Raw genomic sequence first — 21,492 nt, 5'->3', positions numbered from 1 at the left:
GTATTTCCACGATATTACTAATTTTATATTTGTACGTGAGCAATGAAAAACGGATGAAAAAACGTGTCCGGCATCTCGCATCACACAGAATACAGTATACATGCCTAAGCATAAGATCATTGATCTTTATTGATTATAAGAGTGTATACAGCTGGTATTATTGTCTCTTTAAATATATACAGCCAAAAATTGGTGCAGTGGACCTTTTTTTTCAGTGTGCCAGCAAGCCTCAGTTGGTCTCTATGGCAACTCTGCAGTCTCCTCAGCTCACCTGTGAGATGCCAAGCAAGGCTTGATCAACCACTCATATGTGGTAAGGCATATAGTTGTTCGGCAGTTTGATCATGTGCCTGCTGTGTTAAAAAAAATAAATAGATGATAGTCTCAAGGATGTTGATGAACAAGACTGATGATTGCCATGTTTTCGCCACTATAAATACTGAGCATATAGAGATCACTGTTAAATACTTTTAAGGGAAACACATGGGTACAAATAGAAAGAGAGAGAATCCAATGTTCTTGTGGATTCGTGTGTATCTGTGTGTGTGTGTGTGTATAGAGCAGATTAAATAGAACATGATTCTGCATGAATATAACCTGTACTCACATTTGACTGCTCTCCGTTACTCAATCCTCGGTATGTTTACATCCACAGACCTTTCTATATCAAAAAACACTTTTTTTCCAAGATACAGTATCGCATCATCAATACTTGATATCTTTATAAAATACAGGGGACGATAGAGGAGGTGCGATTAATTTGATTGGATGAGAATGAGTGACATCATGCCAGGAGTTACATCGAGTCAAAGTCATGGTCGTTAGGCTCGATGACTTCAGGGGTCAGGACCCTGCCCATGAAGAGGATAGAGCCTGAAGGGACACACACACACACACATACACACACACACACACACACACACACACACACACACACAAACTCATGATGGTTAACTGTTTTTACACAAACCAATATGAAATGTCAAGTTACAAACAGTCACACAGGCAAACATGCACTCACAAACCTGTTCTCCGATTTCTGATGATGAAGAAGAATGGGTGATCGGCCATAACTTGTGGGTACAGCACCAAAGTCCTGGTTTGGGCGATCATTCCTGTGAGATGGAGAAATACAAAGCCCTGAAGCAAAACATTTGCCACCAGATAGGGAGGAGGAGGACAATGTTTACCGTTCAAAATAGCCCGTGTCCAAATCTAATTTTATTCATGTAGTATCATTTTATATTTTTTCATCAGCAGAGAATATTGAACATGATCATGTTCACACACATATTTCATGTAGGAAAATATAGGTTAACGTTGTTTTGAATTGTGTGGCTAGCATCGTTTTAAGAATATTTTTCATAGCTGCTCGTTTTATATTACGTGATGAGCAACCACCACCATTTTGTTAATCTACCACAATGTCTTTGTGGCAAGTTGCATTGTGTCTCTTCAAGTTGGCTGATTTTTTTCCCCAGCGATCCACATTTATTTCCCTTCAACTTATTTCAAGCATACAATATATCCTTTTTTTTTTTTTGCTACACTTCAATGGAAAAACGTCTCTCTCTCTCTCTCTCTCTCTCTCTCTCTCTCTCTCTCTCTCTATATATATATATATATATATATATATATATATATATAGACGGACACCACCGAGGGGGGTGAGAAGAGGATTTTTAAAATTTATTTTTTTAAATCGTTTTATTCATTTATTTATTTTTATTTATTATTTAATTTATACACACACACACACACACACACACACACACACACACACACACACACACACACACACACACACACACACACTGTATTTCCACAAAGAGTGCCCACCATTTACCATTTTAATCTCATTGGACTTTGCATCTGTTGGATTATGATGGACTGACATTAGACGGACCGTTGACATTTACAGAAAGCGATGATTGAAGCGCGGTTAAAATAACACGACGGACGATTACAGTTTGGTTCAGCTTGGAAAAAAAAAAACAGAGACTGACGATGACGGACAGGTGACAAGGCCGCTGACGAATAAGGAATGGTGTCGTGGCAACGTTTTTTTTAAACATGGCCCACTTCTGAAAACCACATCAGTTTTTCCAATACTTTATAGTACCAGGGCGGGTTAAACTGCAAAGATAGTCTACCTGATCCGACAGCTCCCTCCGCTCCTTCCTCAGTCACCTCCAGGTAGGCTTTCTGCACTGCCCTGCCAATATAAAGCTCCTTCCCACCTGCAACAACGGCACAAAGACAAATCAAAAATCGTTACTTGTAGTCGTAGATCACATCCATCAAAGACATTGTGTGCTGCAGGAGAGTGGCACTGCAGGGATCACACCCCTCGCAATCCAAAAAAAATAGAAAACATTCTGAGCTGACTGCAGGAAGAACACAACATAATGCACGTTCATATCAGTAGGAATTCCTTGGAACAAGATGCCGTTGCAGTTGCGTATGATTATTTCTTGCTGACTGTACATTTGTTTCTCTCACTGGATCTCTTTTTCCAAAGGGTTGCGACAGTTCCAACCTGCCCACTCAGCGGCAGTTACCTTGGTTACCTGAGCCAGTACTGGAGACGAATTCGGTGCAGAATATCAACACAATGCAGCAACTTTGAAAAGAGATTCACTATTGCAGCTATCGGATATAATTTAAGATAAGAAAACCTTTAATTGGCTCACAATGTAGAAATTCGCAGTTTGAACCTCATTCGATTGAGCATGTGTCGATGTTTCACTAACTCGAGTACCTCACCAGTCATAGCAGAGAGATCGGCATCCTTGGAGAAGATGCTCTTTATTCCAAGCTCCTGTAGAGTTTCTTTAAGGTCCATTTTCTGCTCCACTTTGAACCTGAACGATGTCACAACATTACGAAGAAGGAAACTCGCTCAGCACGGTGCAGTTTCGTTCTACATTTGTCAACTACGACTTGCGCAGTAAAAAGTGCAGTATTGTTTAAATCCAGTGGCAGGCAGTGCATTTCATTGCTGGGCTTTAAGTGGGGATTAACCCAAGTTAGCACTCTCACGTTGCTACCGTTACAACCGTAGAAATATTACCATAACACAGCACAAAAGCTCGATACAACAGCATGCCGCTATGACATGCACATCTGAAGGAATATTGATCAAATAACATGACAACAACTTCAAACATTTACAAATGGGACCACCCCCCCCCCCCTCCTCCAAAAAAAAAAAAACATCAGTACAGCCTGGATAAATTGTTACAATATTGAGTCATGTGAAAGATCTCGCATATTACACAGATGAGTGAGTTCTTACCGGGGTAGATAGACTTCCACTTTCTGTCGTTTAACATTGTTGGCCCACTCCTCTAGCACCGGCGCCTTAATGATGGGCTCCAGAGAAGACAACGGCACTTCCTGCCGAGGCAGGACGATCATCATGGACATGTCGTCCCCCTCGTACGGCATCTCTAAGACCTGGTAAACACCGCCAGCTTCCTGGGAGCCATCACTGAACTCGCCTGGGTATGGGGGTGTGTGGGAGAGGGGGTGGGGGGGATAGAAGAGAAATATGTTTTGGATCCTTCTTTCATTCATTCATCTTCCGTACCGCTTGATCCTCACGAGGGTCCCGGGGTGCTGGAGCCCATCCCAGCCGTCTCCGGGCAGTAGGCGGGGGCCACCCTGAATCGGTTGCCAGCCAATCGCAGGGCACACATAGACGAACAACCATCCACGCTCACACTCACACCTAGGGACAATTTAGAGTGTTCAATCAGCCTGCCGTGCATATTTTTGGAATGTGGGAGGAAATCGGAGCACCTGGAGAAAACCCACGCAGGCCCGGGGAGAACATGCAAACTCCACACAGGGAGGCCGGAGCTGGAATCGAACGCGGTACCTCTGCACTGTGAAGCCAACGTGCTAACCACTAGACTACCGGGCCGCCTGTTTTGGATCCCCAAAATGCAAACATACACACAATGCAAACAACAAAACGTTTATTCTCAAAAACTCATAACCGCCCCCCTCCCCGACAAAGTCTAAACAGAAATCAATGGTCGCAATAAGCCCTGAATAACAAGGCAAAATTCAAAAGCAGGAGAGGCACGCCCTCCACTCCAGTTGAAGCTGAAACAAGGAACATAGACAGAGCAAAAGCATGACACCGCTTTACTCGGTTTGCGAGTTCCCTGACTAGGAACCGGCGCAGATGAACACCTCTTTGGGAACACTGATTACAGCTTGTGAGGCCGTTTAAATTCTACTTAAAAACAGTCACGCTGCACTTGGAGCACTCAAACTTAATTTGCTCTTCAAAAAACTGTAGAAAACTGCTTCCATTCAGCACGAGTTAGGTTCCTTTAGAAAAGAAAGAGTCAACTGGTGCACCCACGTATGATTATGTGAATGGGTGAGATCACAGCGAGAAGCCATCAACATCATACTTACCTTTGTCATGTTAAAGGACGTTAAATTATGTGGCGAGGCTTACTGATAAGATACCATTTCATAGTAGCAGAGGGTAAAAGAAACAAGAGAGAGTAAAAAAAAACCCAATAAAGTTTAATGCTTGACTTTGAACACCCACCCTCCCATTAACTTGCTGAAATGAGGCAACATTGCGCCAGAGACCGGGGGGGAGGCGTTTCAACTTTAACACAGCACAATCTTCGTACAAAAAAATGAAAATGAAAACACAGCCCTTTTTTCCCACTGAGCCGTCCCTCGCTTCTTCAAAGCTCACACACATTCACGGCCATTTCCCTGCAAACAAACAGGCTCGCGCACATCAGTATGTGAGCAGCCTGCAAACGTTGGCGTTTGTTTGCCAGTGTCTCGGTGCACCAAAATAGAGCGGATGCGCTAACTTTAGAAGCGTTGCAGTGAGAGGTTGATGTCATATCCTCTGGCAGCTATCGACAACATGATTTAAAAAGAGAAAGTACACTTTCATTCATATGATCTATGGAAAGAATTTTGTATTGTTTAGAGTCCAGCGGTGCCCATTAGGTAGATCCTGATCTACCGGTAGATCTAAGACAGGTCCCAAGTAGATCCGAGGAGTGCCGAGAGGAAAAAAAACAAACAACCATTTGTGTGTCTTTGTACATGTTAGTAATATATTTTTTGTGTTAATATACACTGCACACCAATCAGTCTCATTTTCACAAAAAAAATATTTAAAAAATAAAATAAAGCAGGTAAATCTTTAATTTGTGTGTGTGTGCGTGCGCGCGCCGGTAAGGGTAGATCCCGTGAGGTGAGTTGATCAAAAAGTAGATCTTCGATCCAAAAAGTTTGGGCACCCCTGATTTAGACTGTCTTGAGTCACTAACTTATTTTCAAAGATGGCCGCTGCCATTTGTGATTTTTGTGGCACAACAAACACAAAAGAATTCCTGTAACAATGTATTTTTGAATGGTTTATCCATTCATTTGTTAGTAATAAACTTTCTGGTATCTTGACAATTCCTAAACTGGTATATTTTTCGATCCCAATTCTTATCCCCATGATACCAGAACTAAATTATTATTTTTTATCCTGCACAAACTGTTGTGAAAATTTGTGATATTTTTTTTCTTGTTCAGCTGCATGATAAACCAATACGAAACAAACAAACAACCCCCCCCCTCCTACACATCAAAACCGTTTCTCATGCGCTTGACTGGTGGTGATCAGCACAACATGAGCAAACATGAGAGATGAAAGACAGAGAAATGTACAGGCGGTTCTCGATCATGAGTGATGATCAGCTTTTGTCCTTACCATAGGAGAAGTCTCCCTGTTGGTACATCATGAGCGTCTGGACTTCTGAACCATCGTCTCTGCTGAAGGAGAAGGTTCTAGTGTTTTCCGGCCTGAACTGATTTTTCCAGGATCCTCTGAAGTAGATGCCGTTAACCATGGTCAGACGAGTCAGGCTGCTGAAGTCCTCGGCAGACAGAAGGTTGCGGATCTTACCTGCGAGGAAATCGATTATTGAGCGGATGCTCGGAAAAGCCAAGCGAGGCTAACGGTCTCCTTTTGTTACTCACTCTCGGTCTGATTCTCCACCCAGCTGTTGATCTGTTCTGCGACAGCCGCTGACTGGCTGAAGTCAACGGCGTAAAGATGGGCTCGAAAAAATTTCTGCATCAGATGCAGGAGCTCGGGGTTGAAGGCGATGCCTTCCTGTAGGAAGAGACTATTGGCCAAGCGGACCGTGTATTGGGTGTCATCCTCGGATAGCGCTGCCGTCAAGTTCTGGAGCAAAGAGAACTCCGCACCTGGGGGGCACACGCACGTTCATGTAGCAAAGGAAGTGCTATGGAGGAGGAAAAACATGTCTGACTGACTTGGAGGGGGGGGTATAGTTATAGTAAGGCCCCTTGACCCGAATGAGGATAAGCGATACAGAGAATGGTTAGGTGGATGGATGGATGAGTTAAAGCAACTTTGGCTCTCTACATACAACATACAAGTTAGAGAAATATTTTTGTCACCTGGCAGCAGGTTGTCAAATCCTAAAGCCTGCCGGATTTCCTCGAGCGATGTCCCCCTGGCTCCGAGCTCCAGCATGCCCAAGGCCAGGGCCACGCTCAATGGGGAGAAAACAATGTTGTCTTGACCCCCCGTCGCCTGCAGCCGATGGTACAGTCTGACAGAGAATTCTGATGTCGTGTCCTCTGGAATGTCCGCCGCACGGCAACTGTAGCCCAGCAACAGGATGGAGAGCAGGAGGAGAGGGGATGAAGTGTCCAGGATCAACATTGCTGCGATGATAGCTGAAAAGGAAAAAAGATGCAGATTGAAATGAAGATGCAGAGTGGATCAGGGGGAGAAATCATGCGATTGGAAGGCCAAAGCGGTGGGGGGCAGAAGAATGGAGTGATGCCAAGATTATTTATTAAGAAAGCGGGAATAACAATATTGTGAGTTCGTGAGAGATAAAGGATGGATATTGTAAAAAAATAAAATAAATTCATGAAGGGCAGAAGGTTGATGGATGAGAGGAGAAAGCAATCAAAAAAAGAGAGTAAGCAAAAGAGGTTACACTCGACTTTTTATGGACGATTTGGCAGTCAATCACCCGGCGCGCCGGCTGTGTAGGACAACGGCCGTCAATTTGTTATAATTAGCAGTAAACTGGCCCAAATTAAAGAGGGGAAGGAACACAAACAGTTTATTGGAACAGATGCATTTTATCTGCAAAGTCTTTGCGGGTCTTCTGAACAATATACTGCAGGGAATGAAAAAAACAAAGGGAATTGCTGAATTCATGAGACATTAGCCATGTCTCTGCCTGTCACATTTGAAATCGCAAGTGCTCAATAAAAAAAAAAAAAAAAAGATAGACGGATGCAAGCACTTCCCAGTGATAAGTTGTGGTGCATTTCATTAAAATAAATATGAACTCAAAGTGCTTTCGTTGTCGTTAGAATCACTGCATCGGCTTGACTGTTGGTTCTTTCACTATTTTGCATTGAAAAACTGGTCAACTGTGCATCAGAGACTTTCAATGACAGCGTAGAGTCTGCACATTCTGATGATTTTGGCCTTACTCTCATGCGAATCCTCAGTATCCTCCCATCTGTGCTATCAATGAGCAGCAGTGGGGAAAGTGACGAGCCCGTCAGCCTCATAGTTCTACGTCATCACAAATCCAAATCATTGTTCGGTCAGTCGACTAGTAACTTCAGATTTAGAAAATAGAATTTGAACGACCTTGTTTGGAGGTACAAATAAAACTTGCTGTCAGTACAGTGCAACGATGTGGAAGGCTGGCATATGCCTGAACCAGATACGGAAGGGCTCGAGCCAAAGGATTTTAGATTAAAAAAAAAAAAAAACAAAACTGGAAGTTCTTGACCCTACGCGAGGAGAGATAAGCGTTTGTGTTTGGCTCTGGAAGCACATTCTGATCTTTTGACTTGTGGCACACTGTCCACAAGAAAGTGAAGTACTCCGATAAGGTTCCCGGCATGACGTGCGGGTAAAGAGGGAAACCAAACAACCGCATCTGTTGAATATCTTGCTCTGTCGTGTCTAAGGCAATCAAATAATTTGGAAAATTCCCCCCTTTTCTTGTCCATTTGATTCATTCTGTGCGCTTAAACTGAGCAGCATTTCAAAGGAGTCCCTAATCTCTCACACGTAAACCAGCGGTTGACATTTGCTCACTTAAAAAGTGACGTCAGGAAGCGGCCTAATCCCTTCCTGCCATTTAAACGCTACACCGTTAAGGGTGCATGCTTTCGGAGGCCATGGGAATTCACGGATGAACACGGGACGCGGCTGGGTCACGTGGGCAGATGCACACGCATTCACTTTGACCTACACGTTTGCTGCAGAAGCCAAGGTTACCCGGGCAACAGCAAGTGATGGATGGAGATGTACTCAAGTGTCAGCTTCATCAGCACAAGACCTTTCGCTCTTCTCCAACATCCCTTTGTGGTAGACAATCTTTTACGAAATGTCAAACAAATATCTGTTCAATTTAAGTTCACCTGGAGAAATTTACTCCCCCCCCCCCCCCCCCCCCCCCCGCCGCCGCTTTCTTTTTTTGGTTTCTACAACCGCAATGTCAACCCCCTTACACATGAGCCACCCCAACCTTTTTTTCCCCGGCTTTTTTCAATCGAGCCGCCCTGTGTCAGTTACGTACGGGCGAAGGCATTTTGCGGTGAAAGCAATTGTCACTCACGTCACTCCGCAATCATTTCAGCACGCGTAGTCACAGAGGCAAAACACGCAGCCTGTTTTGGTGAGCTCCACGTTAAGGGAACAGGTGAATAAATCTGCCATGATGCCTTTGTCTGATGTTCCAATTTACGGGGAAGTCAGTGTGAAAGTCGCTGTTGGTTTAAATGACTTGCTGTGTCTAGCGGTTGCTCCCGAATAACTCTCAAGTTGAGAACCATTGTCTGGCCACATTTTTGGGGAGAGTGGGCCATAATACTGCCCTATACAGTATTTATACAGCCATGCATGACAATATGCAGTATTTGGGTAATATATGGGCAAAGAATCAATGCTGGGAGGGTGTATTGATTTTGTGATGTTTTTTTTTTTAAACAACTCCTGCATCAGCATACACTTTGTCACTCAAAGGGAAACTACAATGTCTAATTGTTTTCATATTTTATGATATAGCCATTAGCTACGTTAGCCACTTTTGACACATATGTGACTGTTCATTCATCTTCCGAGCCGCTTGATCCTCACTACGGTCGCGGGTGGTGCTGGAGCCTATCCCAGCTGTCTTCGGGCAGTAGGCGGGGGACACCCTGAATCGGTTGCCAGCCAATCGCAGGGCACACAGAAACGAACAACCATTCGCACTCACACCTAGGGACAATTTAGAGTGTTCAATCAGCCTGCCACGCATGTTTTTGGAATGTGGGAGGAAACCGGAGCACCCGGAGAAAACCCACGCAGGCCCGGGGAGAACATGCAAACTCCACACAGGGAGGCCGGAGCTGGAATCGAACCCGGTACCTCTGCACTGTGAAGCTTACGTGCTAACCACTGGACTACCGGGCCGCCCTATGTGACTGTTTATGATTATTTAAAAACGAATACGCAACTCACATCGGAATGATGATTGTATCATTCATCTTATCGCGTTAGATCGTTTTACTTAAAATGTTGCCCTTAATGTAAATAAGATAAAAGATTTTGCGATGGCAAATGGTTAACCCTAGTCCAATGGAAAAAACACTGCTGAGAAATCAGAACAAATATGAGGTCAACCATTGTTGTGTTCCGACAGATGTTTGCAGTGAATTGCTTTTACCGTTTCATCTCTAAATAAGCCTGGAGATCAAAACAGCAGTAAAGTAGGCCACCTGAAATGTATCTGTCGAGCCCAAGCGCAGACCTGTCTCGCAGAAAAACAAGCAGCTACAAAGCACAAAATGGTGTCCAAATGTTCCTTAAGATCTTAACTATTCAAATTGCTACTGAATATTGTCAGGCGGCCCGGTAGTCCAGTGGTTAGCACGTCGGCTTCACAGTGCAGAGGTACCGGGTTCGAATCCAGCTCCGGCCTCCCTGTGTGGAGCTTGCATGTTCTCCCCGGGCCTGCGTGGGTTTTCTCCGGGTACTCCGGTTTCCTCCCACGTTCCAAAAATATGCATGGCAGGCTGATTGAACACTCTGAATTGTCCCTAGGTGTGAGTGTGAGCGCGGATGGTTGTTCGTCTCTGTGTGCCCTGCGATTGGCTGGCAACCGATTCAGGGTGTCCCCCGCCTACTGCCCGGAGACAGCTGGGATAGGCTCCAGCACCCCCCGCGACCCTAGTGAGGATCAAGCGGTACGGAAGATGAATGAATGAATGAATGAATGAATATTGTCATATAAAAAAATTATTGTGGTGGCGGAACCAACAATTTAGGTGGGCTACACACCTGGAAGACTACAGTATAGTTGAGTCATGCTGTGCTTTTAATTCCAATTTCACGAACAATGCCAATGCTATTGCAGACAAGAAACACATCCTAAATTGATTATAAAACATCCACTAAATCTGACTGATGCAGGAAAAAACAACAACAACAGAATTGCTCCGATTATTCTTGATGGCCGCGACACTCTGGGCGGTAGAGCACATCTGCCTCGCAAATAAGAGGTCCTGGTTTTAGCATCATATGGATTCATTGGTAATGGAATTTTACCCGGTGTGAATGATTCTTGCAACTGCAATAGAGATGAGCTCTAGTTTGGATGCGCATTCCATTCACGGCCACGAGCATAGTAGAAAGAACTGACTCCAAAAGCAACGGTGACACACAAGACCTCCACCTCTTAACATAATTTTTCATTCAATAAACTCGATTTAAGTCATGCTGTAAGAGTGTCTACTTCATTTATCTCCGCACGTGAAGCAGGTGATAGCCAAATCAGACGACGGCAATTTTCCCATCTGCAGCCCGCCCTCATTACAGTGACATGGCCGGATGCTTCCCTTGTTAGAAAATGACATAATGGGCAGAGGAACCTGCCGTAAGTCCCAGAACACTCACTGTACACTTAACAGAGGGTGAAGAGAAAGGTTAACAACCCTTTATTAATCCCCACGAACAGAAGCCAGCAGCGCGAGGCAGAGGCAGAATGTGAAGATGCTACAAATAGCTAAATTGATGTGTGTGTGCGTGTGTGTGTATGTGTGGGGAGGTGGGGGGGGGGCATGAACAAATAACAAGAAGCACAAACACTTTGACCGGCAGCAGGAAAACGCAGCGATAGATGTTGACAGAAGGTAAAAGAATGTTGAGTGAACATGTGAGTCAGTCAAAATGTCAGTATTTGCACACACACACACACACACACACGTGCACACACATCTGCTCACTTATGAGACGACAGTTTGGAGGGTGGATCTGGAACAGGTTCGAGAGTGAAAAGACTCGAGGTTATTTCCCAATCTGGCCAACATTAGGGAGACTGGAGTACGGTTGGGGTCACATGGAAAGGTTTGTGTGGGTGTGGGTGGGTGGGTGGGGGTGGGGAGATGATGATGTGATGCTCAGGCGAAGCAGTGATGTTGAGGGTGTTTTGAATAGTTCACTGGGGAGTGGGAAGATGCTACAAATAGCTAAAAAATTGATACACAGTGACTCGAGAAGAAGAAGACTGGGGAGGGTCCTCGGTTTAAGATAGGAAACACTCAAATGAAAATCAGTAAGTATGACGGACGGCTATGACATTTTCTGATCCGTGAACAATAGTTCATTATAACTGTCTGTTTATAGTGGACCCTCAAAGGTCGAAAGTAATCCACTCAAAGATGCAGACCCACACGCCTCAGCGTGCCACCCAGAATGCGCATATCGCTCAAGTGGGAGTAGATGATGAGCATGATGATGAGATAGAAAGTAGATGACTGCATCATGCATGCTGAAGAGGAACAATCAACTGATGAAGAAGAATCTAAGGAGGAGGACCCAGTTAACATTGAATGTTTCCAGTCAAAGGATATGCTCTTCCAAAATTAAAGAGTGTAATTTAAAAAAAAAAGTTTGTACACCAAGTAAACAGTCCAAAACACAGTGTATTTACTTCTTTCTTTTAACTCTCTGTGACGCTACTTTGTTTTGTAATTTTAACGAACATAAAAAGTAATTCTACTCCGCCGTGTTTAGGATTCCATTGTTTTTTTTTCATGCAAATTCCCATGTGTCCGAGCTGCACATTTTTAGCATGATGCAAATTCAGCAACCGCCAGCATGGATGTATTTGCGGACAAGCCTACCGGTAGATGAAAGTTTGTTGTGCAGCGGAGCACAGCGGATTTGATGACAGCACAAGAAGGTACGTGGTATGTTTGAGACAATGTGGCCTTGACTGTTAGAGCGAAGTGTGTACTGTATTAGCCTGGCATACGCGCGCGCACACACACACACACACACACACACACATGCAAATGTACGCTTGCACACACACACACTTAGAAGATGCTGGTTGCTGCTAGCACTTAGGAAACAACCCCCTCCCAGCGCATCGCCTGTCTGTTTTGGTTTTGCAAGGCTGATTTGATAGACATTTAATTATTGAAATGCAATTAGTGCAGTGCTTGGAAGAAATGGTTAGGACACATGGTTACAAACGGATACACACACATTGGCAATGTGCATAAGACAAATCCAGTAAAAGAGGTCAGAAGGGCGCCGGCAACATATCAGAAAAGATTAACATTGATTGCAATGCACATGGGATTGACACAGAGTGATGAGACATACCGTATCTTAATCCGCTGTATGCGTGAAAGTGAGATTAGTACTGAAATTGTAGGCGGGTTTGAATGCAAGGAGAATTTTGTGGACACTGCACAAAAATTCTAAATATGGCATGGTGGATTTCCAGTGTAAAATATGAAGTAACAAAAGTCCAACATGTTTTCATCCATTTATGATACTGGTTGAATTGGATAAATAACACTGGATCTGATCAAATTTCATCACACAGTTCAAGGTTACATACATTTTAAATGAAATGTAATTTATTTAATTCAATATTTAACTAGGACAAAAAACATTTTTCTCAGATTTGGACCTGCAGAAAGCATTAACAACAGTGGCGTGCGGTGAGGTTCATGGTTGGTGAGGCACCGACTCCTTTAGTGTCAGATTTACAAATGTATCAACCAAAAACAGTAGCTTATTCAATTGGCTACTGGTTATTTCATATCCAAAATTTGACCCCATGGGTAAAAATACAATATTCTATTGTATTTTTCTTAGACTCATTTATTTTGTTATAAGATTTTGACAGGCTCTGCAGTTTGGCGTCATCAAAATGTTGTGACATCATTAAATTTTGTACAGTTGACCAAACCGAGGAAAGCTAGCTCACAAAATGATCAAACCTAGCTTTCATCTGAACACTGATGTTGACCATAATCTTGTCGAACATTTGTTTTCTCTCGTCTCTGACCGACTGATTTCTTCCACTGTTGTTTCGGCCAAGTGTGCTGCATTTCTGCTCAAATCGCTCATACAGTGTGTTAAAGTCCCGTCTCATGCGTTCAACAACTCCGATGGTGTCTTGGGTTCGCGCACAACAATATCCAATGTCCATGACTTTATTTTGCAGCACTCTAAAAAGTGCATCAGTTTCACTGAAAATGCCCTCATAAAAAAGCATGTCGGTGCTTCTGACAGCCATCGATCATATCCAGTGACCATCATTTGAGTATCATTGTCCCAGCGATCGGGATCATAGGTTTGCGCTACTAGTTTTTTAACACAGCTGTTTTCTCCAACACTTCCAAGACATACGCAGCTACAGCAGGGGCTCGCCTATCATCACTTACATCATCAAATCCTAAAAATGCTTCCACCACCACAGTCCACTTCACTTTTGGCAACACAACGCAAAATAACAGATCTGTGCTTTGTTTGTGATATCCGTAGTCTCGTCCAACTCTATGGAAACAAATGGGGCAGCATTGATCTCCCTTTTTAGATCATTTATTATCACATCACCGAAAGCTTCAATTATATCGTTCTGTATTCTATTGGACAAGCCAGACAGCACACTGGATGAGTCCAAATGTCTAGCTAACCTCTCATCTTTCTCATCAAAAGCATGTGATAGTTCTACATAATCGCCACGATTAGAAGAGCTTGCCCTCTCGTCGTGACCACGAAATGCCAACTCCCGTTTAGCGAAAAAGCAGGTTGCATGAATGAGGTCTTTCACAATCTCTCGGTTTTCCCTTACCTTGGCATTGCGGATGCTAACGTTGAACCTCCGCTGTTCGTTCAATGCCAAATCGATCCTTGCGCTTTTTATATCACAATATCCAGACAAATTGAGAACAAAAGGCAGGGAAAACAGTAAAGACGGGTTTTCGAAGGACAGCCACATCACCGTTCTTTTCGGCTTTACCACTCCGTTTGAAAAGTTGTCCGGGCTGTCCCGTAGTTTGAAGCAAACCTTTTCACTCCGGCGTTGGTCTACCTGTGTTAATCACGTCCACTTTTGACTGAAAGTCCAGTTTTGAGAAGTTTTTAAGCTTCAATATATAATCCTTTTCTTCCATTTTGGCTGTCTGACGTAGCAAATTTAAAAAAGGATCGCACTTGACTCGCCTGGCGCCTCTGCACAGAAGAAGAGCGCAACGTACCTGTTTGCTCACGTACGCCCTCTTAATTGCGGCAGAGAACGATCTGCCGCAACCTATGCCTTTTCACTGCGGTTTTATTTCCCATCAGCAAATCTAAATATGTCACAAAAAACATTAAACTTTAATGGTTTAAAAACATTAGCCAGACTTAGGAAAAGCAGATCAAATAAATGTATCTGCAAATGTTATATTGCTGATGTGCAGATGTACGGCAAGCAGGACGTGCCAGTTACATGTATCAACCCAGTTTGTGATGATTGCGCAATGCAATGCACATTCAGAGGTGCGGCACTGCCTCACCTGCCTCCCCTGACCGCACGTCCCTGATTAACAAATATCCCGTGTGTGTATCGTGAGGGTCTGCGCGCGCGTTTGTGCGTGTGAGGGACAGGATAGGACCACGATATTCCAATTAGCTTCTTAAATTGAGACAAACAACTTATTTGCCAAGTAATTTAAACACACGAATGCTCAGAATGCAAAGACAAAATTTAACCATAAAACGGGAAAGCGCGGTAACAACGAAACGCCATGTCACCGATAACAAAAAAACTCATAAGGCACACGGCTATGTAAAATGAATTTTAAAAACGGGATTTTCTCCGTCTCCACATGCTCTTTTATCAAACTTCCACATCTGACAACACTATAAAATCAACCCCTTCACACAATTCCATGACAGCAGAATCACAGTCGCATCACTACGCATTCAGACAGTATTATAGAAACTGCAGCTTCCTCAAGATTACACGAGTGCATTTTTTATTCGAAAAAAATAGTCCGGTTTCATCAATAGTGAGATTGTGTTTGAATTGGTGTGCCAAACTGTTCTTACCGATGTACAGCGTTCACTGGGACGGCTGAGATGGTCTGCACTGTGCAAGCCCTCCGCTTCTCCTTTCCTCTCCTCCGACGCCGCAGACCCGTCTGCATGCTGCTCTGCCACAAGCCCCGCCCTCCTGCACGCCCATTGGTCCAAAGAACGTCGACGAAAAGTATCACATTGAAAGAAAGATCAGGTTCATTTCAACTACATGTTGGTTGTGTACTCAGTTTTTGTATTTATCATTTAATTTAAAAGTGTTTTGTTGAATTGTGCTGGATTTTGATTAATAATGGGGAGGAAATTATGGGTGGGGGGGTGCATTGACGACTTCATATTGTAAAAAAAAATTCCCAGTATCGTCCCATTAAAATACAATGAAGAATAATTGTTAAACCTTACCAATAGAAGGTAATCCCACGAGAAGTGGCTTTCGTTGTTGTACATCTCACAACGGCATTTGAATCAGTATGGGCTCAGCTTTACCACATGCAATATGGCGAAAAAATGACGCACAATGTAGCGCTAAAGGCGTTATTGACGATTTTTATATATCTGTCTATGATTCGCAAACGTATTTAATTCCGCATTCATTTTATACGATATTTGATGTTTATATTTTTGGATGTTGAAGACAACTATCAGGAACGTTTTTAAACATTTTATAAGAACAAAAGCGGAGTCTGAAAACGTCAATACAAATAGTCATTGGGAGGACTGACAGCAACAGTTGGGCGGGGTGGGTATCTTGACTTAATTGTGCTTATAAATACCCTAAGCTAACGAATTTCGCTTGCGTTTTTACCATCAACCACTCAATGAAACCGTGTTTTGCGCTGCTGTATTTAAATACCCGATTCTCACTTGAATGCAGCAGTGAGAGCATTTCCGCTTTTAGACGCTGTTTGGGATTTGTAGTTCCGTAGACGGTTAAATACCTTCGTACAGAAAAGAAGAGACCGAGTGAGAGAACTACAACCTGTCGCACTTACAACGAGCACAGCAACCGACATCGCCCTCCCCAGCTCGACAGATTTGCGAAGAAACAAACTTCCCAACACAGAAGTCAGCAAGGAGGTGTGCTATAGTTGGTCAAAGCTTCCACTACTTTGAGTCGTGTCCTACCTTCCTGGTTCCTGTCAAGTTTGCTTATGACTAGTTGGTAGTACGTACGCCGTCCGAATACTGACTTGGAATCACCTGCTAAACTGCTAATTTTCTTGACAGTAGACCAACCGTTCTTCACCGTTGATATGAACCGCCTTCTTGCCTTTCTTATCTAAGTGTTAAACATGAAGGGGCGTTTGATATACAGTATGTTTGGAAATGCCCACATAGAGTCCGTTTCAGGATAGACAAGGCAGAGGTGACTCGAAAAATAAGCCATGGAAACGGGTTTTTATGACTACCTCTGCCAACAATCAGACATCTTTTTGTCCAGATCATGTGTAATAATTACTTGTCGGCATGATTTAATCGTTGGCTTTGTTCCCAAATCATGTGTCACGATAGGTCGACTTGAGGTGTGTCGTTTTATCCGCAGCCCCACCTAAGTGAAACGTTTCAGGCTATGTACTTTGATGAACAGTCACACAATGTACAGAACGTATCCGATTTGTTCTTAACAGTAACAATGTGTCCCTTTTGGAGAACGAAACAATCCACATCATGAAAATGCCGTTAAGTTGAACTATTGACGAGTCATTATTTTGTCATTTTTGAACGTGAATTATTTTTAAATTTATGGATGCATTAATATCTAGCTGATGTTAAAAGGCAATGATTACTTATTCCGAATATGTTGTTTTTCCAGAAATTTGAATTTATTCCAAATGTCACTCACATCTAACAATATTTCACGAAAGATGATAGCATTCACTTAGAAGATGCACTGGCACCCAAGCTGAAGCCCTACTTCCCGAGTCTTCAGTCAATCTCTGAACCTCATTTCCTGAATTGTTTTTGCTGGAGGTGAAGCCTGGTTTCATGTGTGCAGCCATCATGGAAATGGGAGTTGACCCAATTGTTGCACTGATAATGGACTGCAATCTATATGTCAAAATGAAACTAAACCTTGACTTAGATCTACTGTGTATCTCAGTGGCTTGTAAACGTTTTGGTTCCCTTGAACGTTTTGACCTTCATGCTTCAGATGTAAATACATACCCTCCACCCCCAGCAAAATTGGCATGTTTTTTACTTCTAAAAAGTGTAAAATAACATATGAATTTGGTTCCACTTAACGATCATGTCCCACCTGATGTCCATTCCTCATTTTACTTCTTTGAATCTTGTTCTCCTCACCTGCTGTCAAGTCTGCAGGAGGGGTTGGACACAGCGAAAGTGGCATTGCCGGCCACGCACGTGTACCCCAAGTTCCCTTAATTGGTTGACGACGACCATGGAGTACTTCAGGAAAGATGCCAGCAGCACCACTTCAGTCATGGCTCTGTACATGGTGATGTACCCTGTCTTTGACCAGGTATGATGAGGGGGTGGGGGGGCTTTTCATGTTTGATTCCACACATAAAGAAACTTCTCTAAAATGGCATCTTCCTCTGCACTCAAAAACACAATCAAGTCAAGTCAGGTACAACTTTGTTGTCAAACGAATTGCAAGTAATATTTAAAAAAGGCAGTGGTACAAAACTGTGTAAAACCTAAATATGCAACTGCCACTATGAGAAAAAAAACGTTTCTTTTTTTTTGGTTTATTTGAAAACAATGAGCGTTTTAAAAAGAGATTTAAAATGCTCCGAAGATTTCTGCCTGATGTGTTATTTGTGATGACTTGCAGTTGGACAAAGTCAACCTGTCAGCAGCGCAGACATTGCGTGCAGCCTTTATAAAGGTAATTTCAAAAAATGTTACTATATTCATAATTTATGGGATTGATTGGCATTTTTGCTCAAAAGCTTCTCTTCATGATCATTTCAAGGCAGAGGAGGAGAACCCCGGCGTGACAGAAGACTTTGTGCTGAAACTACTTAAGAAGAAGAACCTGAAAATCAATTATAATGAGTGCCTACTTCGCATGGCTGCTGCCGATGTGAAAGGTAAGCTAAAGTGCGCGCATCACTAACACCGCAATCAGAATATAGTTCTCGCTCAGCGTGCTTGTTGCCTGCTGGAGTGTGTGTGCTGTAGTACTTAAAATGTCCACTGGGGAGAGCTGTTTCTCCACAAATCAACTTTTCCCACTTCCTTCCCTTCTTGCATGTGATTCAGTTCTTTGTGCGGCGCAGTGATTGATTTGAGCAATTAACACCCTCGCATACACACTCTTCGTTTTTTTTAAAAAAACATATCCAAAAGCTTTTTTTTTTGTTCGTCTTTTCAGGGTACGGTTAATCCTGTATCCACTATTCAATTTTCTTTGCTTTCTGCATGGCGTTATTCATAACTAAAATGTGTGCTCTTATATTGTACAGTTGAGGAAACTGATTTGGTCTTATCTGTTTTGTCAGAGTTTCGAATTGAGAGGCAGGAGCCAGAGTTCCAAGAGTTGAATGAGAGGTCCCATTCTCTTAAACACATCCTCAGCACCATACCTGATGAGATCAATGACAGAGTGGGGTTCCTACAGACCATCAAGTGAGACCGATGAATGGTTGTGATTAACTAGACATCTTTTTCCACTTAGTTCAAATGTTTCACCCATCCATTTTCTGATCCACTTATCCTCACAACAATCGCGGGGCATGCTGGAGCCTATCCGAGCTGTCTTCGGGTAGTAGGCGGGAGACACCCCGAACTGGTTGCTAGCAAATCGCAGGGCAGTTCAAATATTTCCTTCAACAAATTTGAAATTGCGCTGATTCCAGGCATTTGCGGGGGATTTAAACCAAGCCCCACCACGATTAGCAAGAACCACAAGTAATACTTCCCCCACCCCTGGCTCTCCCCCCAAACTCATCTTTCAGGCTAACAGGTGATAAGATTTTGAAATGCGTGCAGATACATCAAAGACATTCCGATTTTCTTATGCTAACAACTCAGGCTAAATTTAGCTCCTCTGCAGATGTCTCACTATAGCATACTTCTTTTGGGACCAATGTGTGATGTTCCCATCACCCAGGACTCAAGCTGCAATTTGTAGCATTTGAGTACATTTCAGAAAGAGCACAAAGACCCATGAGGTACGTTTTTGTGGATCAGTAGAATGTTTATAAACCAAACTGATTTCCCATTGAAAGTAATGAAATAGAATGAATCCAATCTCGCCCCAAATTGAAGTTATATTTACCGTAGATTTATCGGTGTGTTGGCATTGAAAAGCAGTTGTCCACAACACCATGGGACCGGTTTCCCGTGATGAAGTGATTTTGGCTGGCCGGCACAGAAACAACTCACGTTTTCTGAGTTTGGTCATGTGACTGAAGATGAGCCGTCATTGGTCATTTCCTGAGCTGTGAGCAACTGTGGTGTCATTTTTAGTCGACAAGAGGCCAAAAGGCCTCTTACTAAAAGTGATGAAAATGAACGGATCTTGCCACTTAATTCATATTCAACCAACCTGGAGAACAAAGAGATTTTCAAATGTATTCTTGTTGCTCTTTGTTTGTTGTTCCTCCAGAGACATTGCCAGTGCCATCAAAGAGTTGCTAGACATCGTTAATACCATCTTCAGGAGGTACCAGTATCAAAACAGACAGGTAAGTATCGATGAAATGATGGGGAAAAATCATTTTCCCAGACGCTGTTTTCGAAACAAACAGAGCTGAAAAGGTTGTGTGTGTGTGTTAGGCGCTGGAACAGCAGAAGAAAGACTTTGTGAAATACTCCAAGAGTTTCAGCGACGCTCTCAAAACCTTCTTCAAAGATGCAAAGTAAGATGCTACTTCATGTCTATTTGCTGTGTTAGGACTTTTTACAATCATTCTTTCTCTTTGGTTCTCCCCGAGCCTTACCCGCACGTTGAGTCCAAGCCACCCCCCCGCCCCCCACTCCTGCGCAACTCCCATCATTTAAGAGCTGCACTTGTCAGCGGGTACACACAAGCTGTCGCCGCCACGCAAAATGCTTGTCGTTTGATCAGAGTCTTGCTTTCTATTCAATCCCCCCTTCCTGAATAATTCCTTTGACCCATTTCCAGCGGATTCACGCCGGCTTGTTTTCTCTGAAGCCCGACATTCTCCCTTTCCAGGCAGATCAAAGTGTTTCCCGGATCAATATTGTTGCCATGGTTTCTCTGCACGATGACAGACACGCGTGTCCTTGTCTTTCTGTCATGCTCGCTCTCAGGGTGCTCAACGTGTTTGTCAGTGCCAACCGGCTCACCCACCAAATAAACATGATACTGGAGGCCTTCAAGATGGCGACATAGAAGCCTGAGATGACGCAGCCATAGTGGAGGATCGGGAGGGCAAACCTTGTTGATGACGTGATTTTTATTTTGCTCTTTTATTGTTGTTGTACTTCATTGCTTAGCGTTTTTTTTGTACCTCCTGCGACATGGAGAATATATCTCTTCTTTTCATGGGTTTCTTGGAAGGAACAAAGCATTAAAAAAAGTAGTCAATTGCGTTCTTGCCGACAAAGTCAAGTACACATCCCTTGGATGTTATTCCCTCGCACCTAGCACGTAAGAAAATTGCTGGACACTACCAGGCCTTGTCTTTCATGTATTATTCATAGCACCGCGCTAACTGGTTTTGACCACAAGAGACATTTCCTATTAATTACGTCGAAAATCTCCAAGCTGTACTTTCATTGCCCCGAAGAGAAATTCTCTCGTCGCCTTTTTGAAGGAAATTCTGCACACTGGATTGATTTCTGACCGCTGTGTGAGAAATGAGCAAATTATTTGTCGACTTGCTCAGCATTGTTATTTGTGATCCCGCTGCTTTCTATTGTTCATTTATTCACTGTCCAATCATGCTAAAAATACTCTTGATTTCATCTCCCTTATAAGCACTTTAGTCAACTTTTTTTTCCCCCCCCCCCAGTGAATAAAGTGACTTGACATTGACCTTTACCGTCCCCGTTTGTTGCTATCCAATTTGAGGTTCTGTGTTGTTGTGAAACACGATCTTAATCAGTTGCAGATTATCTACGACCGCTGTTAGGTTGCT

At 43.2% G+C, this 21,492-nt stretch overlaps 2 protein-coding genes across 4 annotated transcripts; one reads left to right on the top strand and one right to left on the bottom strand.

The window, feature by feature from the left end:
- Window positions 1-105: 105 nt before the first annotated feature.
- Window positions 106-16,693, bottom strand: serpini1 (serpin peptidase inhibitor, clade I (neuroserpin), member 1). Its single transcript, XM_052078266.1, has 10 exons — window positions 16,544-16,693; window positions 15,431-15,554; window positions 6,469-6,750; window positions 6,022-6,252; window positions 5,753-5,947; window positions 3,299-3,503; window positions 2,768-2,864; window positions 2,154-2,250; window positions 1,026-1,115; window positions 106-873 (listed from the first exon to the last, which is right to left on the bottom strand). The coding sequence occupies exons 3-10, from the start codon at window positions 6,734-6,736 to the stop codon at window positions 797-799; spliced, it is 1,260 nt and encodes a 419-aa protein (XP_051934226.1). The 5' UTR covers window positions 6,737-6,750; window positions 15,431-15,554; window positions 16,544-16,693; the 3' UTR covers window positions 106-796.
- Window positions 16,348-21,389, top strand: pdcd10a (programmed cell death 10a). 3 transcript variants are annotated; one of them, XM_052078283.1, is made up of 8 exons: window positions 16,348-16,495; window positions 17,734-17,900; window positions 18,216-18,269; window positions 18,357-18,474; window positions 18,886-19,012; window positions 19,995-20,073; window positions 20,165-20,247; window positions 20,663-21,389. In XM_052078283.1, exons 2-8 carry the CDS (start codon window positions 17,820-17,822, stop codon window positions 20,742-20,744), a joined length of 624 nt encoding a protein of 207 aa, XP_051934243.1. In that variant the 5' UTR covers window positions 16,348-16,495; window positions 17,734-17,819; the 3' UTR covers window positions 20,745-21,389. The 3 variants fall into 3 exon arrangements, with proteins under 3 accessions (XP_051934243.1, XP_051934245.1, XP_051934244.1); XM_052078285.1 differs by having other exon boundaries at window positions 16,349-16,495; window positions 17,741-17,900; XM_052078284.1 differs by having other exon boundaries at window positions 16,446-16,583.
- Window positions 21,390-21,492: the final 103 nt, after the last annotated feature.

Source organism: Hippocampus zosterae, chromosome 10 (genome assembly GCF_025434085.1).
Source record: "Hippocampus zosterae strain Florida chromosome 10, ASM2543408v3, whole genome shotgun sequence".
Taxonomy (NCBI): Eukaryota; Metazoa; Chordata; class Actinopteri; order Syngnathiformes; family Syngnathidae; genus Hippocampus; species Hippocampus zosterae.
The sequence above is the reverse complement of the archived record's forward strand: the minus strand, read 5'-3'. Positions and strand labels throughout refer to the sequence as shown.